Raw genomic sequence first — 27,946 nt, forward strand, 5'->3', positions numbered from 1 at the left:
TAAAATAAACTGAACTATTGGCATGCATATTAGCACATACACAGTCATGTACTTAAATTGTACTAAGTATACTTTAAGTTGTTCCAATTTAGCACAAAAAAATATACAAAATACACTTCAAATTGTACTTAATTATTATTTAATCACAACTTAAATATATATATATATATATATATATATATATATACATTTGTTTTTCAAAAATAGCACACTTTAAGTATACTTATATGATTAGTAGGGCTTCTAGTATACTCAAGTATGCTAAGATTAAAAATACTTTAACATTTATTTTTCACCTGGGTATTTAAGCGGTAACGGAGCCAGCAGTGGAGTATCAGTGTTACTTCCACTAGGAGCCGCTGGATGAACGAGCTGGTTCTTCATCTGGAGCTCCGGCGCTGATGGAAATGCCTCAGAAGCTAAAGGAGCAGCTACCTTTCGTGCGAGCAAACGGCCCGGTGGAGAAAAGTTTCTGCAAACTAAAAAGTTCCTGGATGCGCGTTACGATGACGTGGAGGAAGTGACCCGTTGCTCTCGGACAGCTCGGACGCGGATGTTGTTCTGCTTTTAACAAGTTTAGACAGCTAACGCTGCGCAGAGGTTAGCTAACGTTAGCCGGCTCGCTCAATATCACGACTGGCTTTCGCGGTTTCCGTCACCTGCGTCCACTCAATATAATAACTGTGCCATAAAAAAAGGGGAGTTTGTCCCCGAAGTGATCATAATAGCAGGCGTCGCTCCCGCGGGATGGCTGTTTGTTTCGCTACGCACGAAGCTAACTGGCTATAGCTAGCGTTAGCTTGTTTGAATGCTAGCTGACGTTAGCTAACGTTGCCAAGCAGCAACTTCGGCAGCAGAGTTCCTGCGAGCTCACAACGACAGTATCGAGGCCCAAAGTCGACCTCTGCCGCCCAAAGCAGTCAACCCTCAGTCATGTTCGAAATGGAGACGCATATATCGTGCCTTTTCCCGGAGATCCTGGCCATTATTTTCAGTTATCTGGACGTTAAAGACAAAGGAAGAGTAGCCCAAGTGTGCGCGGCCTGGAGGGACGCGTCCTACCACAAGTCTGTGTGGAGGGGGGTGGAAGCCAAGCTCCATCTGCGGAGAGCCAACCCGTCTCTGTTCCCCAGTCTGCAGACCAGGGGGATCAAAAAAGTTCAGATTCTCAGCCTCCGGCGAAGTCTGAGCTACGTGATTCAAGGGATGCCGCACATCGAAAGCCTTAACCTGTGTGGGTGTTTCAACCTCACAGACAACGGACTTGGTCATGCCTTTGTGCAGGACATCCCATCCCTGCGGGTGCTGAACCTCAGCCTTTGTAAACAGATCACTGACTCCAGCCTGGGCAGGATTGCCCAGTACCTCAAAAACCTGGAGGTGCTTGAACTTGGGGGATGCAGCAATATCACAAACACCGGCCTGTTGCTCATTGCCTGGGGCTTGCACAGACTCAAGAGCCTCAACCTGCGCAGCTGCAGGCATGTGTCCGATGTGGGCATCGGTCACTTGTCGGGCATGACCCGCAGCGCGGCAGAGGGCTGCCTGTCCTTGGAGAAGTTAACCTTGCAGGACTGCCAGAAGCTGACTGACCTTTCCCTGAAACATGTCTCAAAGGGCCTTAACAAGCTCAAAGTGCTCAACCTCAGCTTCTGCGGAGGGATATCAGATGCGGGGATGATCCACCTGTCGCACATGACGCACCTGTGCAGCCTGAACCTGCGGTCGTGTGATAACATCAGTGACACAGGGATAATGCATCTGGCCATGGGCTCCCTCCGGCTGTCTGGACTCGATGTCTCCTTTTGTGACAAGATTGGAGACCAGAGCCTGGCTTACATCGCCCAGGGGTTGTATCAGCTCAAGTCCCTCTCTCTTTGTTCCTGCCATATCAGCGATGATGGCATTAACAGGATGGTACGCCAGATGCACGAACTCAAGACTCTCAACATTGGACAGTGTGTGAGGATCACAGACAAAGGGTTGGAGTTGATCGCTGACCACCTGACTCAGCTGACAGGGATTGATCTGTACGGTTGTACTAAGATCACCAAGAGGGGTCTAGAGAGGATAACACAGCTCCCGTGCCTTAAAGTGTTGAACCTGGGACTGTGGCAGATGACTGAGAGTGAGAGAGTGAGGTGAAATCTCCCTTATGTAGTATACATCTTTCATTGTGTATAGTGCTCAGTTGTATACTGAGAAGAACGGTCTGTATCCACTCTTAATTTTACCTTCTATACTGTGACTAAAAACAAGGAGAGGGACTCAGCATTGATCACTGGAATATTGTTCACCTCCTCTGCAATACTCCTCCGTTTGGTTTCAGTCTTGCTCTTTTCTAATGTGCATTGTTTAATCTCAGCCTGTGTACAGTTCTTACTATCTAGCTACCTCACCAATTAAACACAGGAGTGCCTACTATCACCGAATACTAAATTACAGTGCATATTTTTGTGACTCACATACCAATGGAGATTTAGATATTTTTAAAATCTCATTGCAGAATAATAGCTAGGCATTTTAACTCTTAACAAAGTCAAATTTTGATAGAACGTTTTTTTTGGCTGATGTATTTTTTACTTGTAACCAATATTTTTTGTATTGAGTGAAAAAATTGTACTTCAAATTGAAGTGGGTGGATCACTCCCGTCTGTCTTTGTTTACCTGTGTATAGTTGGCTATGTTTCATATTCCTGAGGAAATAATAATGTATCAGATGTTCCAGTATGCTACTCTGTCAAAGGTTCATCAACACGACTACAGTAAGGTGTAGTAATTAACAGCTGCCAAGGCTATATGCAATACCTTAAAACTGTTTTATTCGTGTTTTTTCTCCTGAGGAGCTTCCAACGATAGAGTATTTGTTTAAAAAAAAAGCAGTAATTTAAGATTGTTTTATATTCATACAGTAGTGATATTTATGAATAAAGATGGCAAATATGTTTCAGTTTTGTGTGTTTAACTTGTAGAATTTGTAACAGTTTTACCAACTATTTGCTTTAGATTTATGACTGTAGATCTTTATCGTTTGCAGTTTAGGGCACCACTTGCAATGTCTCATCTGTAAAACACAATTTGCTGTGTGAGCTCTGTGAGAGAGAGAGAGAGAGATCTTAATTAGCAGTTAATACCAAATCAACTTGTGCATATGAAGATAATTCACATCTCACATTGTACATTGCTGACATTTAAACATTAGATCATGTTTGTGAAATGTATTTACACTTTGAGAACAAAGTCTGGTTACTATTGAATCCAACTGGCACTTGGAAAAACTTTATATAATGCACAGCTGTCCCAGAACTTTGATTAAAAGCCCCATTTAGCAAATTCCCACGTCCTGTTTAGCTGTCCTTCAGTAAGATCTCAGGGTCCTTATATACAATCTAGTAATCCATGTTATCAATAAATTTGTGGGAACTCCAGGCTGCAACAATACCACCTCCACTTAAATATTGTACAATTTAGTTTACAATACATGCACTACAGCCTTAAACTAAGATGTAACACACCTTTAAACCACCTTTATAACAGCGGCAAATGTGAAATCAGTCAAAGGGCTCATCTTCAAACCAGTTAAAGCATATTCACACATTTGTATGTGGTGTCTTGATTTTATTTTATTTTTTTCAAAGAAAATGCAAGAAACCAAGGCTTATAATTTATTTATTTACATACATACAAAATCCAAATAACTCACAAACGTCTGTTTTGCTTTCTGTTTAGTTTGATTTCTTAACACAAACAGACAGAAGGCAATACATTTCTTATACAAATGCAAAATTAAAAAACAAATGCCCCTTAATCAGCCCTGTGGTCCTCATTAAAGAGTAGAGAGAAAGAGATGACGAGACATTAAGGCAAGGGCAGGGACACACAGGCCAAAGTAAGGGGAATTAAACACGAACAAAGGCTTGCTTCTTTCTCTGAACCCAGTGGTGAGGGGTGGGGGGTTGAAATGAGACATCAGGAAATTAATCTCCACTCCGTTTTGACAGACGAGCATCCTGATATCGTCCAAAACCAGCGGATGTGTTTAGTTGTCAGTAAAACACCAATCCACCCATATACAGAGAGTTTGTTAGAAAACCTCCAGATGCAGTTTTATTACGTCATATTATGTTCTTACAACAGCAGGAGGGCCATGATGGTTGGAGACTTTATTTTTTTATCCATCAGGGACAATCTGCTTTTGACATTAACCACCACCAAAAAAAAATAATTACATAACAGGGAAGAAGAAAAGACAACACTGGAATCTCAGGATTAAAAAAAAATGTACATCACCATATGGTGAAAATATATTTGTAATTTGCTGATGAGAAAATAAATGCAAGAAAAGTACTCTCCCATCACACAGTCACGGTTTGAAAACATTTGTAGTTCACACATTATTTTTGACACAAAAGATTTTTTTGACACTTTCCTCAAGTTTCTGCTGAAGACAGCAACTCAACGGTCATTTTGTTCAGAGCAGCTCGCGCTTCAAGATTCTGTGCAAACATTCAATGCATATCCATACAGTAAACATTTTTTATATATGTATTATATTTTTATATATCTCTATAGAACATGACTTTCCGCGAGTTATGGCAGTACTGTCACACACACGCGCACACACACACACTTTGTCCTGAAGACAAAATAAGACAACTGCACTGCTTTTAATTCTTTTTTTAAAAAGAATGCACAACACATTCCACTTAATTAACTTGGATTCAGTCACTGTACGTGTTAAATAGCACATCATTTACAAACTGATCTAAAGAATCAAAATCTGCTGAAAAGTGACTTGTTTCCTGTAAATGTAGATGCACTTAGTAATTAAAAACCTCAGCCCTGAAGATTTAAAAAAAATACAATAAAGGGAGGCATCACTTGCATTTTGTAAGTGATCTGAAAAATACAAGAAATGGAAGCATCGCTTGTATTTTTCTGTGATTCCGTCAACAAAGTAAAGATCAGGTGGGCTTTAAGTAACATCTACAGAAACTTTGGATGAGACTGATCAGTGGATCTTACATCATGCCTTAGCACCAATATAACAGAGGAAAGAAATATCCCTGCATTAGGTCCAGTACTGATCTCTGTTCATGCTCCAAGGCCACTAGAACGTTCTAAAAAGAAACATTGCATACCTCATAAACAAGTGGACGTTGTGTGCAAAACCATCTAAAACTGAATGAGTCTCAGAGAATTATTTTTTTTTGTTTCTCCTCCCACTCTTATATTCAAGAACATTGTGTAACTTAAAGCTGACCTCTGATCTGTGTCAAAGGTCCGGCCTTGATCCCCCTCTCATGCCAGTGACCCAGCCACAGACCACACAGTAAAACGTACCTACAGCTTAATCCTCGCTACAATGACAGATCCAAGCCGGGAGTAGAAACATTTGGAGAGCATTTATATTTGGTTAAAATGTGGCATTTCCAAAGCGTTCAGATGTTTGGCCACCGGTAGCTGTATTTCTAACTAGCGAGTCCAACCTACTAGTTAGGGAACACGGACTACAATACAAAATAAGCTTCTCCATACCTTCCTCATCTACCCACTGAACTGAGCTCCACTCTGCTCCCCTCTAGAAGTAGCAGCTCCCAAGTGCTTTTCTTCCCCATGTGAGGAACAAATGTACCCCTTTTTACTTGAAAGATATGCAAGAGGAATCTAAGGTGTAAAAGACTGAGATAGTTGTGGGTGAGGTAACTGTGCCTGATCTAGCAGTTCCTGCTGTGAATGAATACGTCTAGGGAGAGGAAGGTTGGCAGTATACTCCAAGACTTTGTGCAGAACTTTGCTTCATTCGTCTCATATCCTTTATCTCCCAACGCACCCGTCCCAGACTTACAGGTGTACAATATGTTTCCAAGTATACTACAAGCCAAAATTGAATTTTGGTGAGTTCCCAAATGCTTACGGGTGAGCCGTTAACTTTTTGCGAGCCTCCAGTATGTTGTTGCATGCCTGATAATATGATTAGGTGTGTACTTTAGTTCTTCTCTTCCCACTGAGACGCCACCATCTGCCACAGCGGTCATTAAATAAAAGAGACTGCAGTGTATCATCTGATATTTGCTCAAAGTGCCATACTTGGCAATGTTTCGACTGTGTGAACGCGCCTCATTCGGTTTTATAGTGTGACACCTGAGACTGGAAAGCACACAGGCGTTGTGAAAGTATGCTCCAGGGTGGAAGAGGGGAGCCAAGAGGAAAAGCTCTGTGGGGTGAGACAATGCCCAAGTTTACGCTCATCCTGCCAGGAGCCTCATTGAGTGGAGGTAGGGGCACCTGGGCCCAGCTACAGATTATACAACACCAGGGGTCAGCCAGGTTGTGTCCGAGGTCAGAGCTGTCAGCACGACTCCTCCAGGGCATTGACAACCTGCTCCAGGATATCGGGGCAGTAGTCTGCGATCTGCTGGAGAACAGAGTTGGCGTACTCCTGCAGCTCCCCGCTCTCCTTCTCACACACCTCCAGCTCTCTCTCAACCTGGATAGAAGGAAAAAAAAGTATTATTAGTTTCTTTTACCAGACGTTCAATCAACAAAACCCTGCATTCCACTCCACAAATCTAGAAATGTTTGACATTCAAAAAGGTTTCTTGAAATTAAGGTTGTATTGATGCAAATACACCCGCCATTCCTATTCTCCAAAAATGAGAAATTTGTGGTTACAAATTATAGTGTAGGTATGAATAACTGAGAGTTCCTCCTCTACCTGTTCGACACTCATCTTCTGGAGCTCCTCCTCCCAGTCTTCGGGGTCGCTGTGGTGGTAGTGAGAGGGCGGCGTGAGCTGGCTGAGGATGCTGGGGTCGCGGTCATGGCAGAGGTCTGTCAGGTGGGCGATGTAAAGCTTGAGTTTACTGCGGTTCTGGGACAGGGCTAGAAGAGGGGGTATCATCTGCAGGGTGAGACAAAAGGGACAAGAGTGTGACGCAGTGTGGGAAAACAAGGCAATGAAAACACATAAAGTGTATGCGGTCGTTGAATTGATTGAACATAATGAAAGACTGAAGTACAACACCCCACTGGCATGAACATAAATAAAACACCATCTGCATGCATGCTAATCTTGGGTGCATTATTCAATGGCTTTGTTTGGCATGTGCAACTCAACAAAAAGTCTCACAAAGCTACTTACAACTACTGATAAATGTCAGGAGCTAATCAGTGAAAGAGAAGATGCTTCATCAAATACATACAAACATGCAGACAGGCATCGATTAACCCGAACCCATACGCCACTAAGAAGCAATACATGGCACGGGATGAGTGGCAAGATGTACTAAAAAAAATAAAACAAGCAATGATGACCATCAACAAGAACAGAGGAATGGCTGAGGGCAAAAAGAAAACCACACAAAATGGAAGACAAAGTAAACATGCCACAGAGCAAAGAAGAGGAAAGGGGTGACAGGTCTGGCTTTTCATACGAGCTCACCCTTCTGAACAAAATGGCTGAGAGGGGGAGGGCAAAAGGTTGGCTACGCCCAAATACCCTCCTCATCATCCTGTTAGCCACAACGTAAGCCAATCGCAGCATTACAAAAAAAATTTGGTTAGTGAGTATATAGACAGAAAAGTTAAGCAGAGAAAACTTCCATTTAAAACATAGTTCCCTTCAGGTAGTAGGCATCAGTTCTACCTTCTTTACAACAGACATTATATTGTTAAGACATCAATTATGGACCTTTTAGATGAGCCGTTGAGAATGAAATGGAAAGATGACCAACTGGTGGATCGTTAAGCTACCTGGTCTGGAGAGGGTTTGTGATTTGTCTGGTCAGGCGCAGTCTTCAGATGGTCATCCTCATAGTTGTCTGCCATCAGTTTCATTCTGTTCTGAGTCTGTAAATTAAAAAAGGGTAAGAATAAAAAATAAAAAACACAATGGAATAGTCACTCATACATAAGCAACCCTGCCCACTGCTTATAATTACATTTCAGAAGCATTATTACTGAGGTTTGTGAGCATACGAGTCCAGCAATACCAACAAGTGTTAGACAAAAGGGCTTTTTTCACAGCAGAAATGTTCACTCGCATTATAAAAGCACGTGTTTCTATTAGAGTGTCCCAGTAACACATTACAGTTTGACAGCATGGACAATACCAGGACCCTGAAACTGATGAAGCTAAACATAAATGAGCCATTTATCATGAACAGCTGTGCTTTTCCCTGACTGTGAAACATCAATGTACCTGAAGTCTTGTAATCGCAGCAGCAGCCTGCAGAACTAAAATGTTCTAAGCATTAGGAAACATGTTTGAAGCTACAAATAGGTGCCCCTGGTTGTTAAAATAAACTTGAATGTTTCTGTAACAGTTTGCCTAATCTGTTAAGGGCTGCTAAACAATATTTCCTAACAATTTGCAAATATGGTAGGTGTACTGAATTGAGCAAAGTGAATTATGGTTTCAATTTAAATCTTGCTTACTATTTTACATAAATTGTCCCAGTCTATATTTCAAAATAAAGTGGCCACAGTCAACCAACATTTGAAGAGAAAAAGAGGATCCAAGTCTAAAGTCTTTGTGTGGTGCCAGCATACAGAGGACCAGTCAGGAACCTGTTTGATAAGGAGCCATTGTTTGAATTTACTTTTGGATTTAAAAGTTACTCCCCAGTGTGACAGAAATCAAGTGTTACCAGCAGCCCCCTCCCCACCTGCTGTTTGAGCTGTTGCACCAATCTGTCCTTCTCCCTTTTCAGCAGAGCCACCTCATCCTGGGTCTTCTTCTTCTTAGAGGACGACAACTCCAGCAGGGCAATGTTAGCATCCTTCTCACTGATTGCAGCCAGCAGCGCCTCCTGCCTGTTAGGTGGGGATGAAACAACAAGGCATTTAACCACACAAGTAAATACATCAATTATCATTTATTATTTATTGCAGAAAATCATCCTGCCAGCTGGGGAAGGTCAGAATAGGATGACATTTTACAAGATGAAGGCAGCAAATCGATACTTTAGAGTCTACTCCACCCTGTGGTGTGTGTGTGTGTGTGTGTGTGTGTGTGTGTGTCTTACTTCATCTCCAGCACCTCCTCCAAGTGTTTTCTGCGCTCAGCTCGCAGCGTTGAGAGATGAGTCTCTTTCTCACACAGAGATTGCTGGGTGGAGGACAGTTTGGCTCTCATGGACTCCAGCTCCTGCTTCACTTTCTCCATCGCCCCCAGCAGCTCCTCCATCTGGGAACACACACATGATTCAATCATGAATAGAATAAATTCAAGAGTGAAAGCCAAGTACATTTCGCAAGAAATTAAACTGTGCACTCTAATTAGAGGCAGGAGAAGCAGAATTCATGTGGGCTTTTGGGAAGGACTAGGGATCAACTAACACAGATACCATTAAACTACAGCACAAGATTTAATTTACCGGTTATTCATTTAAAAAAGGGCACCAGAGTACCATTGTTTGTTATCAGTACATATTTTATTGCAATTGACTGAATGAAAGAGCACATTTTCTATTCCAATATGATCAATTCTATTGGCTACTTGATGTTCGAGCCAACCAATTAATTAGCATTGCGATGTTTCATAAGCAAACAGCAGGTAAACAAAATAACTCGGAAACTACATGAGCTGGAAACAGCAACACCGTACAAAAAAATGCAATTCAACAACATCAAACTCAAATTCCCCAAAAACGATCCATTTTTCACAAACGCATGTATTGCAGGGTCGTTGCGTCATTGCACGAATTGTAGAGGTGTTGCCGTTATTGTGTCCACCCCTGAAAGTGTTGTTGCTCACTGGTGGGAGGGCACACATTCTGGGCTCATACCTTAGACCACTTAAAGTGGGCGAGGTGGGACTCATGCATTGGTTTGAGTGAGTGCTTCTGAGAGGCGGTGTGTAACAGAGAGAAAACAAGAGAAAACAACAACGCAAAGATAAAAGAACTGAGAAAGAGATGGAGGCCAAAGGAGAGAAGGGAGGTGGAGAAAGGATGAGAAACACCACAATGGCAGCAACAAGATGAGGCAAAAAGAATCGCAATATAAGAAGGTGTTTCTTGTATATAGAGTTTAGATGATGCATGTACTGCATGTGTGATCCTTTGGATTGATTAACATTGGGTTTCTCGTGTGCACGTTTGTTTAGGAGCAGTTGTGTACCTGTTTCTCCTGGAGAGACCTGGCAGCCTCTTCATGTGCCAGCACCATCTCTCGCTCCGTAGTGATCTGAACGCTTTCTCTCAGGGCCTCCTCCAGCTCCTCTATGCGCTCAGACTTCTGACGCAGAGTGTCCTACACAACAGGCGTAGAAAGAGGTCACGTTATGGCAATGAACTAGGAAGCCAGTGCCAGCAAATGTGAACTTTGTTCTCATGAAGAGTGACACACACACACACACACACACACACACACACACCTGCTCAGACATGTTGTCCTCCCTCTTCCTGGCCTCATCCATGAGTCGAGCATTCCTACTTTTCTCCACCTGCTCCTTGTGCTTGAGAGACGCCACCTTCTTTGACTGGTCCTTCATCTGCCTAAATTGACAAGAATAAATGTTATGTACATGTGTAAGTTAGACTGTGGTTCCACTACATGTAAATGTAATGTATTATTGAAGTTGAAAAGAGAAGGAAATATTGTGGAAAAAGTGTAACCAAGTTATCTTTAGTCCAGATATGCACCAAATAAATTTCCGTCTGATTCCAAAGGAAGCCTTCTTTACTCACATATTGCCACATCTATGATTATATAATTGACATGTCTGTTATGATTGTAGCCAATTGTAAGATAATAGTGTCAGGAGGCAAAGAAAATGCATCTTCAAATCAAATGTGGACAAAAAGAGATGAGATCCGATGAAAAGCCTCCCTTTTTGAAATACTGAAATAACATTTACAACCAGAGCGTTACAGACTTGCTTTGGCAAGATTTGACACCGCCCTGCAAAGACTCAATCTGAGAATTGAGTCAGTGTGAAAAGTGGAACAAAAGGGGGTGAAAGAGGAAAAATGGGCATTAAAGAACGTAAGAGGAAAGACAAAGAGTTAAATATGTCAAGACGAGGCGGTTGCTTGCAGCACCGCATACTATGAAGAGGCAAGAGGTGAGACATAAAGAATAAGGATGCCAGGGTCGGCGGAGAGAGAAAAAGAGAAAATACTAACCTGGAGGACAAACTGGTGGGGTGAGAGATTTCCGGTGTAAAGACAAGAAAACATTAAAGTGAAAAAAAGACCAGGAAAATGAGTCAATATGAAGAAAAAGAGAAAGAAAGGAAGGGGGAGCTGGCTCATACACATCAGTTCTACGATTATGTAGCAACCGGTGTCATAAGATCTCATGATTCACCACATACATAAAGGCAACAATTGCAGAAACATGGCTTGCCTATGCCAACTACTACAGCTGTGCCTACCAGCTGTATAGCAGGTCTGCTAATAACATTCCCCACATCCGCTTTCAAAGCAATTGGACTAAGAAGGCAGATGGCCAAATTACATTAAAATACCACATTTAATGTGCAGAGGGCAACAATCTCCACAGACAAATGTGCATCAGTCACGAGGAACAGTGGTCACAAGTCCAAGCTAGCAGGGATGAAAACTGTTTGCAGAAAGCACAATGAGCCGCTTCACACCACAACAAACAAAAGGTTCATGCAAATCTTCTGGAACAAAGTCACCAAAAAAAAAAGATCTTTACACTGAACATTTACGACAAAAAACTTATTTTAGGGCTAACAATCAGAAACCAGCTGCACATCTACTGACACATAATCATTAACCACTGTTTAGTGACATGGGCTTAAAGACATGGTGGAGAGTCAATGTCCACACCTTTAGAGTTTAGTTTGTAAAAGTCATTCTTACAAAAGAAAATATTTTTTTTAGAGTGACTGAAATGTGCATGTTTTTCTACCCACCTCTCCAGCTCATTGATCTTTTTGTCCTTGTCATTCTTCTCGTTCTCCATTTCCCGAAGGATCTCCAGCAGGCGGTCCACCTCAGCCTGGGCCTTCCCAGAATCCTCTTTGTGGCGGGCCACTTCCTGTTCGAGGTTCTTAATGCATTCGGCCAGCTCAGTGTTGGCCTGAGCTTCCAGGGTTGCGTTTTGAGCCTGACAAAGGACGCAATAAAAGTTAAACGCAGCTGTATTCACTACAGCTTCCACAGGTAGGGGTTCGATGACCGACTATATACAGACACAATCGTATAAAGAACACATTTAGTAGCGTCGTGTAGACCTCAGCCAGCACATTACATTATTTTAGGATCTCACCCTCTTAAGCTGATTCTCCACTTTGAGGCACTCCTCCCTCTTCTGCTCCAAGGCGATCTCCATACTCTTGAGTTTGGAGTCCTTCTTCAGACCAGAGGAGGCCAGGGACGATGCATGCTCCTTCAGGTCCAACAAAGATGTCTGCACAAACCCACACACAGGAGCATAGATGAACCTTTTCCAGCTTATCAAACTCTAAGAGCACGGGACTGTAGAAATGCAGTAAACAGGAGTTTGCCTGAGCTTGTGTTGCTCCAACCGTTTCTCACCTCTCTGTCTGACAGGTCTCCCTGCAGTAGGCTCAGTTTCTCCTTCAACTCTTTCAGTTCCTTCTTGTTACTGTCAATCTCCTCCGTCTTCTCCCGGTCGTCTCTGTCTCGCTGCTCTTTTAGACGCTCAATAATGCGCTCCTAGCAGGAGGCAAAGAAAACAATCACACCTGCTGCCTTCCCGGACGTAACTCATCAATACACATATACGTCGCTACAAATGAAAATGCATACCATTTGTAGTCAGACGTAACTTGGTACGTGCAGATATAAACTCACCTTTTCTGCAAGAGACTCCTCCAGTGTGGTGAGAGCAGTGTCGGTGTTGGAGGTGTCTGCCTGCAAAGACTTTACCCTCTCCTTCAGACTGCTCATCTGCTTCTCCTTGTCCCTCAACTGCTCCTGTAGGTTCTCAATCTGTTAACACAAGCAACCGTCGGTCAGAATGAACGTCAGCCACAGGACACACATTGTAGCACAATGTCTGCATGTGGCCACTTCAAACACAAGATCTTTGAAACCGCTCTCAGTCCAAATCACCTTCTTCTGAAGCACATTGACTTTGCGCTCCTTGACCTCCAGCATGTCTTTGAGGTCGTGGATCTCCCCGTTGAGTGTGCCCTTCTCTTCTGACATTTCTTGTATCTGTTTGCTCTTCTTATTCAGAGTTGACTCCTTCTCTTCCAAGCGCAGGCGCAAGGCATCCACCTGGTCAGCGAAAGGTGGACAATCACTGACCATAACTGGGCCATGCTCACAAAACCAAAGTGGTCAAAGGTAAAGAAAACAGTTGAACAGCTATTCCAAAGTCAGTTGGGCAAGAGTGTATAGGAATGCATCTGCTGTACCTCCGTCTGTAAGATGGCAGCTCGCTGCTCTTTGGCAGTGAGGGACTCCTTGAGGACTTCGATGTGCTGCTTGCTGTCTGAGAACTGGTTGGTGAGAGTCTCCAGCTTGGTCCGCAAACCAAGCAGCTCGGTGTCCTTCCTGGAGAGGTCCTGCTTCACCTGCTCTATCTGAAAAAAAAATAGATGGGCATGGGTGGAAATTAGTAAATGCAAGTTTCTAGTGAATTCAAAATTGACACCTGCTGAGAAAAAGCATCTGATCACAAGAAGTCTTATTCCTGCTTTACTACAACAGTCCAGTCAAACTAAACTCAATCTCCCAGACCTTGTTCTTCATGAATTTCATGTGGCTGCGGTAGACCTCCATCTGCTTCATCTCTTCCTGCCGCTCCTCACAGCTCAGCAGTCCATTGGATTTCAGCATTAGCAGCTCCTCCTCCATGTCTCTCAGGCCCCGCTCCATTGAATTGATTTTTGCATCCTGGGGTTGATGAAGCGGAGTTCACATGCACAGATTATGCACAGATTGTACACTTGAACACACACACACACACACACCTTCATGTCGATGACAGTCTGCAGAGCTTTAGTTTTTGTGGACTCAGGGGTTCCCTCGTATCGACGGTGCAGCTCCTTTTGGGTCAGATGAAGAAGAACATGTTGCATGTATGTGTAAAACATCAATGAGCAGTTTCATATCAGAGCATGAACAACATAACTAGACCAATGAAATGTAATACGTCTCCCATGATTGGACTGGACATTACCTCTCTTAGTGCATTAATCTCCCTGTCTCTCTGGTCCAGTAAACTCTCAAGGTGATGCCTGTGCATCTCTGCATCAGCCAGTCTCCTGGTCCGCTCCTGGTCCTCCTCTGATGCCTTGGCAGACGGCCCTGAGAAGGATGTACATACGCCTTGGTTACCAGAAGGAAATGGGTTGAAAGACTTTTATTTCATAACCTGAGCATCATAAGCCACGAGGTTAACCTGCAGAGGTTAACACAGGAGCTGAGACTTTAAAGCTCATCAGTTCAGTAGGGAAGGATATCTAAAAGCATTGGATTCACAGAACAGCCATTTCATTTGTCATCTATCAAGATGTTCTCTGGGGTTTAAATGAGTTTGGGGTTTCCTCTTAGTTTCCGGTCTTTGGTTTGTCAATGCGATAATCACTGATATTTTGTGCCACCAAAGAACCATGAGATGAGATTATTTTGGGAGACACCGATGCACAAGTTTTTGCATGAAGCCCTCATATACTCCTTGCCTCAGAGGCATGCATGGTGGTTAGTTTTTTGGAGTGCAGAAACCTGTATTTGACCAGCGACTTAGAGCTTGGGTGGAGCTGAGGGGGATCAAGCAGAAACAATCTCTGCTTTACGAAAGACTTAAATACCGTTTTGTACAATAATCTATTGGCCAACAGAAGACCTGCATCGGCTTCAAGCCCCGCTGTTGATACTTTATGAGGATAAATTGGCTTTAAATGTCTCTACCAAGGCACAAACCCACCTTTGCTCTGCAGCATCTCCAGAAGTTTCTTGATAGACTCATCTCTAGCTCCCAGGGTTTGCTTTTGTGTGTCAATCCTGAGCTCCATCTCCTCTAGGGTCTTTCTAAGGAGGAAGAGCTCTTTGGCCTGCCTCTCGTGCTCTGCATGTAGTCGCCGGTAGTTCTCCTCCGTGGGTTCAGAGGTGAGGGCCATGTCCCGGCCTTGGATGGCGGGGTCTTGCTGAAACAGCTGATTCAAGTCCCTCTGGATCCTCAGTTCATCCTGAAGAGCCTGAACAGTCATCTGGAGATGCTAGAAAGAAACGGGGCATGTGCATTTGTTAACATTTATCAGTTTTTTGGTCCGTTTGTTGGACTTTATTACAAAATGATTCACAATAGGGTATATGAGGTGAAGGAATTTGTATTGATTCATTGAGTAACACAGAGGCTGCTCTAATCCCACTTTATGGGAATGTATCCTTACAGAACATTGTACTACCGAGTGTTAAAAATCAGTGACTGAAAATTCTGCAGTGCCCTGACAGATGCACCCTCAACAGTCAGGCTTTGTGTACAGTGTTACATTTCATGCCCAGAGAAATACAAGAGGTGAAACACAAGCAGCATAGTATAGTATTGCATTGTTTGTGGCATCTGATGCCTCGGACACTTGCCAACGCTGCTGTGAGACAGTGACACAAGGCTGTGTTACACTCTCTGGTCTAAACCAGCTGTGAGCGTTTTCAGACGACAGAACAAAGAGAGAAGTCAGTGTCTGGCTTCATTTTTCTCCATCCTCCTCCTCCACCCCCTCCCTTTGTCATTCTCTCCTTCTCCCTCCACTGGCACTCACCATTCTCCTCCTCACACACACACACTTTTAATCTACCTTGCTTCTCATCCTCCCTCTTCCCAATACTCTCACTAACCCTCACTTTCCATCACCCTCTCCACCCCGTGACTAAGGCTGACTCACTGCTGTGACTGCACCGCTCCACCCCCTGCATACACACAGGCAGAAGCGCGCACGGAAACACACGCACACACACCTTCTCCCTTCCTCAGCTCCCATATTCTCACTCTCTCTTCCTGAGGAGAGATAACAGCTGGGCGTTTGCGAGAGCACAAAGAGTAGGAGATGTGAGGCACCAACAAAAGTGATCAAAATACGTAAGTCACCGCTCGTAAGGACACAGTGCACACTGCAGAGAGCCACACCTCTGCTACAGATCATCCAAAGCACGAGGCAAATTGTATACAAGTCAACATTTTAAAGATGCTCAGGGTGTGATACATACTTGTTGTGATGTTCTCCCCTTTATCTGCTCCCCTTACATATTAACTACTGTATAGTAACACAACATACATTTAAATTTTAACCATGTGGCAAAGAGTATTTAGCAAGACAAAAAGGGATCATTTAATTAAAAAAAAAAAAAAAAAAGAATTAAAAAAAAAAAAAGGTACCAAACATATTTTCTTTATTTTTGTAATGGAGAAATGAAAGACAGTCCTCTCTCTCTATTATGGGCTAGATAATAGCGGTCACTTATCACAGAGAATGATGGCCATAAATGCTTTGTCGTGCACACATATCAGCATAGCGAGTCAGAAATGACACACAAACATACGATTGCAGACCTATCCACAAATAGTTGGACCTACAACCAATGAGGGCATGCAGTTGAACTGAAGCTGTAATTACCCAAATGCCTTTTGAGTGTGTATGTGTATGTCTGTGCGTTCCGTTGCATGTGTGCCAGCATGGGAGGTGGAGGCTGACATATGAAAGCAGACATCTTTAAATTAAAGCACCCACTGATTAGTCCTGTGCTACTTAGGCATTACTGGGAATTAGTCCACTGTGTGATTCTGTGTCTCAGCAGGAGTGAAAAACGCTAATTATACACATCTGCCCATTCATTAAGAATCCCAGTGATACTTAATTTACACAACTCCCAAAACACACTATAGGGTGTACAAATAAACCCTGTGTATTTACTTATTGATATTAAACATGTGTCCATACAGTGTGTATTATACATGTGTGCAGGCTGACATGTTTTGTAAAGCCAGTGTCTCCGTTCTTTAGATTCAGATCCAAGGGGGAGAAAAAGAAGTGAAAATTGACACATGTATATGAAAAGACTGGGTTTCCACACCCAACATCAGAAATAATGCAATGTAGATGAATGGCACCACATATACAACTCTACAATAATAAGTCAAGTACACTGTTGTATAAGAGATACTATACTACTTTTTACAAAATGTGATAAAAGCGTGAAAGGTGAATTCTGAAGTGTTGGTGTGGATTTCCATAATAGACAAATATACAATATATTTTTCTGTTTTTTGATCCGTTCAACTAAATCTACCACTTAACATGTACCCAAAACAAAAGAGAACAATTATGAAATGTCCTTGAACGCCACATAATCAAAAAACTAAGAGATATTCCCAACAGCTGGTTTATTACTGCTAACCTGTGACAATATTCTTCAGTTGGTTTCTTATTTTCTGCAGTGGTTTAAAGACGATGCATATACAGTTTAAATTAGCTCTTTCTCCACATTTTCATTCTGTTCACCACAACCAGCAAGTTCTAAAACATATTGAAATGCTAACGCAGCCATTAGACGTACGGCCTCTTTCATCTATTAAGCACAAGCATATAAGAGGATTAACTCAATGTTAGAAACCTGCCTCCAGCCCCATACACACACACACACACGCACACACGCACGCGCCAGTTGAAGAATCCATTTAGATTGATAATAATGACTCGATACGATTTTTGGGGGAAAAACATCTATTCTATCCATTTAAATAAATACAGAGGAACACTCACCTGTGCTTCATCTTGAATCACACGGTATTGCTCCTTCCAGACAGTGATCTTGGAAACCTCATCTTTCCTGAGAGCTCGCTCCTTTTTTAATTCTGGGCTCCAGAAGGTCTTGATAGAATTCATGGAGGAGCTGAGCTTGCTCTCCTTAACTTCCACCTCTCGCCGCAGCATCTCATTCTCACGCAGAATCTGAGAAAGCAGTGTAAAGAAGTCAATGTGGTCCGTTGAACCTAAGTGAACCTCTTATTAAACATCTGCAAACATAAAGAAACATTGGCAAAATACCTCTTTCAGTTGGGCCTGCAAGTCCAGTATGGTGTTATCTCTGGCCTGCCTTAGAGAGTGGGGCACAGTGGATGCCATGTGGTGGTCCCCAAAAGCTAGAGCATCACCTGCCATCATGCCTGCTGGCAGCAAAGCATTGCCAGGCATTAAGGTGGAGATGTTGGGGGTGCTAGCAGCTACAGCTCCACTGCTGCTGCCCCTTGACCCGTATGTCACCCTATGTCTTCCCATGGTCGTGACTGTCACACCACTTTTGGGAATGTGGTCACCTGCCATGGCAACCTCATTGTCACTCAGGTACATTGGTCCTGAGGTGGCATACGCCGCGTTGAGGGACTGGATGTTCTCCATGGAAAGGGTTTTGCCTCCTCCTCCTCCAGGACCTCCTCCATTGCCTCCGGTGCTGTTGGTGCGACGATGTCCCATCCGAGGAGAACGGGGAAGGCGAGGGGAACGGCTAGATCCCTGATTGCCAGGACCACCTCCATCTCTACCTCCGCTATGGTTGGCATCCCCTCTGCCAACAGAGCGGGCACTACCGTACATCTTCTGCTAAATAGAAGAACGGAGCCAACAGCAAAACCAAAGTATGACCTCAAGTATCTGTATCTGTTCTTGCTAAATGTGTTACTCTGTGAATATGTGGTGGTGATGCTGCTTCAACTGGAGACGCTGGACACAATGTTCATAATAACTTAGAGGTCTGACTCTCTCCACTTTCTTCTTCCAACAGGAAATATCCAGTGTTACAAATCATACACCAATCTGCAAAGAAAAAAACAGTTGTCCTGTATAAATTTCCTGGCATAGCATTCATGAAGCATCCATTATAAATTAACAAGAGAACAAAAAGTGTTTACATTTGACAAAGTAGTATCATGGCCAGCATCAGAGTCTGGGCACCCTATATAAAACAAGCTAGCAGTTGACTAACACCCACTCTACTGGGAGTCACTATCCGCCTCCAGCCAAATAAATAAATAAATATATATATATAAATAAAAGAGAGAGAGAGAGAGATAGAGAGATGTTAGGAGCCACTGATTTAAGCTGGTTAAGGTTAAGTTATAGGACGGACAATTTGAGTCAAAATACTGGTAATATATAACATTACGAGACTCTGAGTACGGGAGGAATCTGATTATTCTATTTTATGCTCGGTTTCATATTTAGTGTCCCCGAAGTCCCGCCGTGTAACGTCAGTCTGCGTGGCCTTGTAGCCGCTAACGTTACCTTGACGTACCGGCTAACATCTCCACCTTCAGCTACGTGTGATCCCTGTCGTGCTGTCGTGTGCTTCACACCTAACGTTACATTGGTTCGTATGTGTTGTCTGCGGAATAAATCCCGACGCTCCAAATGTATTCGTTCCTCCAATCTGCTGACGCCGTGGCTTTACACCTAACGTTAGCTCGGGAGGGAAAAGAGGAAAGTGTCCATGGTGGACGCGGCGAGGGGAAAACCCGTCCTGCTCGTAAAACCGAAACGCGAATAGAGACAATAGACAGCGAGGTAACGGACGTGATACGGTCATTAGATGCGGGGAAACATTTGTGACACGCCGGACCGGATTAAAGCGTTTAGCCCGATTCTAACGACACGGTACGTGGTCTCCTCGGGAGACACCCTCAGCGAACCGTATTTGACTAAAACTCAACGGAACCGCTTTTCGTTTCACGCGACGATTTTCTTCCACCAGAGCGTGACACACGTAGCTGCGAGTCGAGTTAATATCAAGGAAATGATAGTATATCAATTCACATACATTTACCGTGAGCTAAACCGTGACACGGGCTCGTCCATCCGATCTATGGGCTCAACTAGAACCTCTATTTTTCCTCGCACAATAGCCCGTGATGAAAACCTCTCCAAATAAACTACCTTTCTCGTTGTCTGGTGGAGCTCAAGCCAACCCTGAATCCTCAGTCAGTCGGTAAGCGGCAAGAAAAACCCGTAATTTCGTGTTAATTACTCGATTGATGTCTATCTGATTTTCCCATCTTTTTTTGCCAGCAGTACCAGCAGCTCTGGAGAGCCAGGGCGCCTCAGTGACGTCAAACCTTCTGTGCGCGTTCACGACAGTCTCCCTCGCCACGCTTGAATTTTAAAGGCGCGGTCACGAGCTTTATGGTGGGTGAATGTAGACAGCAACAGAAAGCAGACCTACAGATAAAGCTTTGCATAGATAGGATGAGAGAAGTCAACGTTGTGGGCAACTCTGGAGTGTTTGACAATTAAATTCAGTGAACAAGCAGCGATAGAAATGTAGTTTACCACTATTTGGAATATCTATATCTGCTATTAAAAATACAATATTAGTTGGACATTGTGCACAGCAGTGAGCTTGTCATCTGTGTGACATCACGTATGAGGAGATAAATATGGAATGTATAGTCCACAAATACCAACAGGGGGCAGTGCTGACTTGTATTTCGGAAATGGTTGCTTCAAAACAATTTAATGGTCTGGACTGATGTTTATTTCCCCCCACAAAAGTCAATAAACAAATTTGAGTAATATTTATGTATAACTATTGTAGTATATTAGCCACTCGGTATGACATAATAAATAATCGTATTTGAGTCATTTGTAATCTGAAATAAAATTGAACAAGAGCAGCAGACTTCTCGGTTTACAAACAGCATCCTGGTCTGTGTTTTAATGGAATCCTATAATTTGTTAACAGGGTTTCAGCTAATAATGTTGTGATCAAAGTAATAGTTTTAAGTGTATGTTTCTCACGGCAGAACTGTATAAATGGAAGGTTCCATCTAAATAATAAATAAATACAGAAAAATAAAACATAGTGATAGATTGAATAAAATAATAGATTGGTGTTATTTTTTATTGTTCTGATAACATTTAATTGAATTTATTATTTAGCAGGAAGATATTTATTTCAGAAAGCAATGCATTTGTGAATGATTTGTTTTTAATCATTCAGGGTGTTTATATTGAAAACATATTGTAACATATTTGACAGCTCTAACAATGTTGAAAATGAAACATATTTTATCAAACATTTTGTGGTGGGTAGTTGTATTCCAATTGATATCACAAATAAACGTATCTCAAAAGGATTTTAATTAATTCATAATCAATTTTTAAAATGCTTATCATGACATTTAGAATCAGTGATTTTTGTATACTATAAATAGCTTGAGGTTTGATTTCACACGGCTTTTCATCGTAAGTATACATCGCTCTATCGTCAGAAGGAAATCAGACACAAAACTGATACCATGAGGGCGCTTCAAAGTGTCCGTGGTTATGAGGTCATGATTCACCGGCGCAGGCGCTTTCGGAAAAAAACGTTTCTTCGTCAATATGTAGCAACTGCGCCGCTTGAAAGTGAGCCCACAAATCGCAACTTTTACATCCACTGACGGGTAATTTATCTGCCTGCCATTTAAGGATAGTGTAGGTTACATGTATTCTCCTAGTATGCTAAAATGGATTAACGTTGCTGGGACAATTTCAACGCCGATGACCATCAGTTGTGTGTTGTGGACACGATATTGAGGTAGGTCGCCAACTGCCACCCGGCGGAGCTAGCTTAGCTGCTAGCAAAGCCAGCCTCACCAACGGACATCAGCTAGCACAGTGGTATTATTAATCGGCACAGGTGTCACAGAGAAGCTGGGCCACTCGGCTTCAAATAGTCGCCGTGAAACCGCTCTAATGTTAACGCGCCTAGTGCCAACACAAGCAGCGCTGGCGTCATTAATGGGGACAATCAGGAGGTGGGTCTGGATATTTAGGCCGTCAGCAAGGCCAACCTAGCTGACGTTAGCTCGCTGGGTCGGTAGCAGTGTGGCGCTATTTGTCAAAGACCGGTAACTAGCTTTCCCACCGACGTCACACGTCTCCGGTGTTAGCTGTTCGGGTGGAAACCGGGCCCCCGATACGGTAGAGATGTAAATATAGAGGAAACTCGTTGCTAACGGTGACAGAGAACGTCCGTTTAAAATGGCAACACTGACGTTCGCCATGTGGAATAATGTAACGTTCCGTCTTGTCGCTTAACAACGGGATGGAATATATTTGAGAGAGACGTGACGTGTAAATGGCTCATCGTTGGTTAACTGGTTAAATATTAGCTACAGCTAACTAGCGCTGTGCTAGCTAGGCTTGTTGGCGAGCTAACAAAGAGCCGTTGCTCCTCCTCGCTTTGTATGCTCGCTATTGCCATTTCAAATGGATGTGTCACTCGTGAGACGGTGAAGAAATAGGTTCGTAAAACGAGGCTTGCGTTAAATAATATACTGTTTTAATTTAATCGCGCCTTTGGCTCTCTTGTTTATTGCAACGTTATTGCTGCTATCGTTAACGTTCTGACGTTGTGGTTGCCTACACTGGTAATGGCTGCAACCATAGTAGGTTATGGATCACTAATGAGCAATACGATTGTCATTGCATGCCTGGACTTCACAAAAACATAATCGAAATATAAAAAAAACAATCAAGCTACATTGCACCAATCGTATGCATCCAGAGTTTAACTTTGTGTGCAGGTTTATTTTTGCAGCTTTAACGTCTAATTAAGATTAATGTTTAATATTCATTGATCTCATGATTGATTGTAGATGTGTTTTCTTGTTGAGTTGAGAAACAATCAGCTATCAACTGTCCTTTAATAGTTACTCCTGGTCCTCAACAAATGTGAGGCATTGATAGGTTAGGGTGTCATTCTGAAGGGCTGTGGAATGTATTTGGAATCTGTGCCACATAACATACTTATAAATGCGTTTCTTATAACACTTAATGTGTACTATAAAAAATTGAATGGTATACCAATTGGGCACAGCTGTAATATACAGTCAACTTGCCAGTACAATTAGTACCTGAAATGAAGCCACTGTGAATGCAACATGTGCCTACATTGTATGTCCCTGGGTAAGACAAAAATTACCACATTTCTTAGTTAATCACAAAATGATTACATGATTGGTGCTGTACTCTGCACTAGATATGTAGTTTCTCTAGAAAGCAATGTTATTTAACTTTAATGTATACTGTAAATTCTACTTGTGAACACTTAGGCTTGTCTTATATTGTTGACATTTTACATAATGTTGGTTACTTTTAAAAACGTGTCAGGCAGCTTTTTTTTCCTTTTTTCTCTTGCAGTGTAACAGGACTGGAGCACATTCCGAGAGTCTGGCCTTCGCCTACAGTAGGAAGATTGGTGCCTTTTGTGGGCTGTGTTTCTTCCTCACCAGTGATTCCTTATGCTTGATAGAAGCTGCACCCTGTGTCTTACAGGATGGATGGTGTGGACTTAAAGAGACTTGAGTATCAACATAAGCACTCTGTGTTCTGCTGTGGTGTTCTCTCTTTTAGCATTTACAAGAGAACACCTTCCATCCGGCACCTCCAATCTTTGCATTATATATATATATAGACCGTCTTTGATTAAACAAAAAGTCAGCTGTAGATAGAAGTTGTAAGACTTTCTATCTTTTTTCTTCTTTTTAAAGCACAGATTGATACTGCTAATATAAGCCTATATGGCAGACATGGAAGTCTCCTTATTTTAATTTTTCAGTTAGTGTACCCCCTTACGCTTAGTGTGGGTGGTGGGATGTCGGAAAAGTCAGACGACAAAATGGTGAAGTTCCTGGCTCCTCCTCAGAAGAGCGGAAATGGCCCCAGTTCTGGTTCAGATTCGATGGTCAGTGAGTGCCGGCCGACAGAAGTGAGACGTCGGCATCACACCATGGAGCGTGATCGATGTAACCCTGAACATCGTTTCTTGCGCCGAAGTGTCATTAGTGATTCTAATGCTACAGCATTGGCTCTCCCTTTACCCAGCAAGATTCCCATCCCTGCACCTCAACGGGTTCAGCAACGAGAAGTCGCCCCACAGCGGCAACTGTCTGCTCCTGCTGCTCGTTTGCCACGAGCGGAACCTTTAGCTCAAAATCAAGAGTCTATTGATAGTGGAGGAGGAGGAGAACAAGGAAAAGAAATAGCCAAGGTGGATGTAGTGCCTTCAGAGCAGGAGCCTGCCATTGTAAAAGATACCTGTGATGGGGATGTGATAGCAGCCCTCTCCGCACCAGGCTTAGGAACATCATTGCCAAGTCAAACAGAACCCGAAAGCACCACTGAAGTGAAGGTACATCATGAAGAAGAGGGGGAGGAAGAAGATAAGGAGTCTGCCAAGGCACGAGCAGAGGCCGAGCAGAGAGAAGCAGAAAAAAAAGTGCAGGATGACATTGAAGAGGCTGAGACCAAAGCAGTGGGAACATCACCAGATGGGCGTTTCCTGAAGTTTGATATAGAAATTGGACGTGGCTCCTTCAAGACTGTCTACAAAGGATTGGACACCGAGACCACAGTTGAGGTGGCTTGGTGCGAACTGCAGGTATGAAATTGTGACAACCATACTTACTTTAAAAACTGCTATTGAAATCAGTTTGAATGTTCCTTAATTGAGTCACCCTTAGTGTTGCATTCCTAGTGCAAGTGTTATCGTCTCCTTTTGTTTAGGCTGTTTGTTTTTGTCAGGCTTACGCATGGTGGAGTAGAGCCAAAGCAATTTCCTTTTTAAACTGTTACCTAAACTACAGCCTCTGTCATTTCTCCTCTGAGAGACATGGCTAGCATTTCCTTTTTGGTTGTTTTGCATTGCGTTTGTCAGCAAAACATACCAAAAAACTTCCCATTTTGCTCTTCTTTTTTTTGGGGCAACTCAGTCCATACTGGTTAAAATGACCACACTTAAGACTGCATGTCAAGGAAAACATGTTGACTTCACCTTAAGACATGGTATAATTAACAGAACATATCAGGGCTTGTACAATTAATGTTTTCATACTATGACTAAGTAATGCACAATGCAGAAAATTACCTTGGACTAGATTCAAGGTTTGTTTCATTGCACTTATAGTGTGCAGAGTTGACATTGTCGGAAGTAATTTCCATATTCAGTTTTTACATTGGGAGAGGACGTTGTATACGATTTATTTTTTATTTAAAATATAACACATTTTGAAGATGTAGCGTAACTAAACTACCATCAGTAAAACATGCTATGAGAGATTATACATTTCATTGACACGCACACTTTTTAATAACATGAACAGATTTCAATATTTCTGTGTGCATTAATATATTTGAGTTCATTATTGAACCCATTTGATTCTTAGTATATCTAAGTACAGTGTTCCTGTACACAATTATTCATTATTTTGCTTTTAATCTGCTGACCGACAGTTAGTTATTTACATAAAAATGCTTGAGAAAAAGTGGTAGCTCGACTGTCAGTCATGGCCGCAACATTTGACCTTATTCACCAATGTTTGCTTTTACAATCACGTTTTCACCCTGTCATGAGAGGACTCACACAGAAGCGCATACAACCATATCTACACATGCACACTGGTTTCAGAACAATGTGAAGATGCCCCTCCCCCCCTCACACAGACCAAATCGGGCGCATGCTCAGTGCATTCCTGCTCTGAATGCTTGTGTGAATGTAAACTGGGTCACATTCCTGACAGAGGAATCTCCTGCGTGAAGTGCAGCAGGCTGGCCTGCCAAGGCCTGCTTCTAAACTATAAGTCCACCCACTGCCCTTTTTAACTTCCTCACATTTTAACCATATTTCTATTGTTTAAATATGAGATGAACGCTGCACCTTAATGCTATATATTGTTTAATGTTAGGGCTATAACTAATTATAAATTAACCTCACAGGTTACCAGAGCCAGGTTACTTAAGATATGTGATGTATATGTGTTGATTGAGTTATTGATTGATACGTTTAAAGAAAATTGGCAGAATAATTGGTTTATGTGGGAGAAAAAAAAGGATTCTCTGGGTCTGCTGTGACTTCCTGTGCAACCAAAATGTACCCGTCTTTGTACCATGTACGAATAGCCTATATTGACAAGGCGTAATAACTGTCTCTCTTTTGAGGCTCACCTACACTTGGTTAGGATCTAACTGGGTCTTTGCCGTTACCACTTGTATCAAAGACCGATTCAGTGTCAAGGGGTAATTTTTAGAAATGTACATGTAACCTGATACTCTCATTGCCCTTTGTTCCTCTGTCAACTCTAGTTTCATTACTAAAAACTGTTCAGCTACACATAAGAAGCTGAAATCCCCTCTCACATGGTTGTTAAAGCTGTCTCATGATCACTCAAGGGCTAGTGTTGCATTCCCCATGTATCCCAAGGGTATATTTAATGGAAAGTAATGTGAAAAATATACTATTCTTTTTGTAGTTTTAAATGTTTATCTTTTAAAACCTATGTATTTACAGCCATTCCCTCTTTTGAGATTTTGACAGTAGTGGAAGTATATTGACACCTTTCTATTTTTGGTTTCCTAAAGTAAATTCCATCAGAATTTTTCAGTAAGAAGGGCTCATCCAGTTAATTTGGCTTTCTTTATATTTTTCTGTGGATGCCAGAATCAGCAATGCAGAAAGTAATCGGCCTTCCCACTGCGACAAGTCGAAATTTGGTACCAGATGTCATGACAGGTTCTTTAGTAGTTAGAGATATTTCTCTCTGGGCCAGAGTGTTGGACTAATTGACCAACCAATCAACTTGGCCTTAACATTTCATTACCTTACCTCACGCCATGCCTCAATCGTGATTAGAAGCTTACTGATGTAGTTTAAATAAAACGGCTCTCGTTTATTCAGTTTGGAAAGCCATCTGCCCACAATTGTCAAAGTATTTCTAGGGGTCCACCCTTTTCACCCACACATTTGTTTCGGATCTCACGTTGCAGGCATGTCTGAACAATAAGTAGGTCGTCACAGAGAGGAAGTCGAGGGAAAGAAAAGAAATATATTTAGGAGCCTCCCCTTTCTTGCTCACTCATCCATCTTCAAACATGTCATCTTCCCCTCACTGCCTCCCCTCCTCCGTCCTTCCTCTCCAGTACTGGCTGAAGCCAAACATTGAATAAAACCCCAGATATCCTGTAGAACCTGCGGGAGCTGCCTGTCCAGCTGGCTGATAGCATCCACTGGGAGTGACATGCTATACAGAAGTAGCTTAACATAGTGATTTGTCTATAATTGCTCTTCATGATTGGCAGTCTTTAGGTTTACCAAGACCGCTAATGGGTATAATTTATGAAAAGAAAATCAAATATTTTAAACAATATTGCTCATAATTATTGCAGTTATTTTCTTTTTTCAGCCCTTGATGCATGTCTTGATTTATCTAAACAAAACTTTGCCTTGCCTTTTCCTTGCCTGTAACAACGTGTTTCAAACTTAACTTAAGCATTCCTCTGCCAATTAGGTGTTCAACGTTTCTAATTAACAATTAGAAGTGGCTCACAGTTATATAGACTATATGGGGAATGCACTATATCTGAAATATTTTCACATTCTTCTAATATGTACATTATCAATAGAATAACAAGTGTGTAGATGCTTTTTCCAAATAATGACAGTTTGAAGCACCCTGCTTGATGTGTTTATTAAAGCATCTGATTCACACAAATCAACAAAACACAGAGCAAAAGTAGTTAGTGGGCTGTCACTGTTTGATATTATGGTTCTTTTTGTGCCTTTTAGGTCCCGTTCCTCCTTTTGCTGTATGTGAAGTGGATGCCTAGTTTTCTTTTCTACCACATTCGGATTAGATCAATAGTCATACTGGCAGATTGCGAAATGGCTTGGATGCATTATATTGTCATCTGCTGACAGTTTGACTGGCAGTCACAGTGATCTTTGACATCATTACCATGTGTCACAATGTCATGGGAACACTAAAAATGTCATAAAGACATACTGCTGTTCATGCAATGACTAAGTAACATTGACAGTGTAACTGTTTAACCGGGCTTTCAGGCCCATCAGCTGTTACCTAGATCTCAACCAATGTTATCCAGAAGGCTTCATCTAGCCCTCAGTGTCAACCTCAGAGCAGGGACCTGACAGATCCAGCCCTTGGCATGATCACAGGCTTTTTTCAC

At 42.4% G+C, this 27,946-nt stretch overlaps 3 protein-coding genes across 7 annotated transcripts in view; 2 read left to right on the forward strand and 1 right to left on the reverse strand.

Moving 5' to 3' along the window:
- The first annotated feature begins 339 nt into the window (after positions 1–339).
- Positions 340–2,945, forward strand: LOC117732838 (F-box/LRR-repeat protein 14-like). The gene has a single exon (XM_034536042.1). The coding sequence runs from the start codon at positions 934–936 to the stop codon at positions 2,143–2,145; it is 1,212 nt and encodes a 403-aa protein (XP_034391933.1). The 5' UTR covers positions 340–933; the 3' UTR covers positions 2,146–2,945.
- Positions 2,946–3,652: 707 nt separating this feature from the next.
- Positions 3,653–20,062, reverse strand: LOC117732307 (ELKS/Rab6-interacting/CAST family member 1-like). 4 transcript variants are annotated; one of them, XM_034535188.1, is made up of 21 exons: positions 19,877–20,062; positions 17,996–18,760; positions 17,711–17,899; positions 14,878–15,169; positions 14,131–14,258; positions 13,922–13,996; positions 13,689–13,844; positions 13,364–13,531; positions 13,056–13,223; positions 12,795–12,932; positions 12,516–12,656; positions 12,247–12,387; positions 11,891–12,084; positions 11,133–11,144; positions 10,382–10,502; positions 10,126–10,257; positions 9,030–9,190; positions 8,670–8,817; positions 7,756–7,851; positions 6,719–6,904; positions 3,653–6,490 (listed from the first exon to the last, which is right to left on the reverse strand). In XM_034535188.1, the coding sequence occupies exons 2-21, from the start codon at positions 18,539–18,541 to the stop codon at positions 6,353–6,355; spliced, it is 3,330 nt and encodes a 1,109-aa protein (XP_034391079.1). In that variant the 5' UTR covers positions 18,542–18,760; positions 19,877–20,062; the 3' UTR covers positions 3,653–6,352. The 4 variants fall into 4 exon arrangements, with proteins under 4 accessions (XP_034391079.1, XP_034391081.1, XP_034391080.1 ...); XM_034535190.1 differs by lacking the exon at positions 19,877–20,062 and adding an exon at positions 19,761–19,849; XM_034535189.1 differs by lacking the exon at positions 19,877–20,062 and adding an exon at positions 18,856–18,973.
- Positions 20,063–21,272: 1,210 nt separating this feature from the next.
- The window catches only part of LOC117732536 (serine/threonine-protein kinase WNK1-like), a 28,443-nt gene continuing 21,769 nt past the window's right edge, over positions 21,273–27,946 (forward strand). For both annotated transcript variants that reach the window (XM_034535540.1, XM_034535542.1), the window contains exons 1-2: positions 21,273–21,518; positions 23,126–24,365. In XM_034535540.1, coding sequence (XP_034391431.1) covers positions 23,580–24,365 — 786 coding nt within the window. In that variant the 5' untranslated portion in view covers positions 21,273–21,518; positions 23,126–23,579. The remainder of the gene's footprint in view (positions 21,519–23,125; positions 24,366–27,946) is intronic.

This window comes from Cyclopterus lumpus, chromosome 6 (assembly GCF_009769545.1).
Source record: "Cyclopterus lumpus isolate fCycLum1 chromosome 6, fCycLum1.pri, whole genome shotgun sequence".
Lineage (NCBI taxonomy): Eukaryota > Metazoa > Chordata > Actinopteri > Perciformes > Cyclopteridae > Cyclopterus > Cyclopterus lumpus.

Coding starts and splice junctions, on each gene's coding strand:
- LOC117732838 (XM_034536042.1), top strand. CDS start 934: ATGTTCGAAATGGAGACGCATATATCGTGCCTTTTCCCGGAGATCCTG.
- LOC117732307 (XM_034535188.1), bottom strand. CDS start 18,541: ATGTACGGTAGTGCCCGCTCTGTTGGCAGAGGGGATGCCAACCATAGC. Junction 15,170..17,710: donor TGATTCAAGATGAAGCACAG/GTGAGTGTTCCT, acceptor GTTTCTTTCTAG/CATCTCCAGATGACTGTTCA. Junction 13,224..13,363: donor CTGCCATCTTACAGACGGAG/GTACAGCAGATG, acceptor TTCGCTGACCAG/GTGGATGCCTTGCGCCTGCG.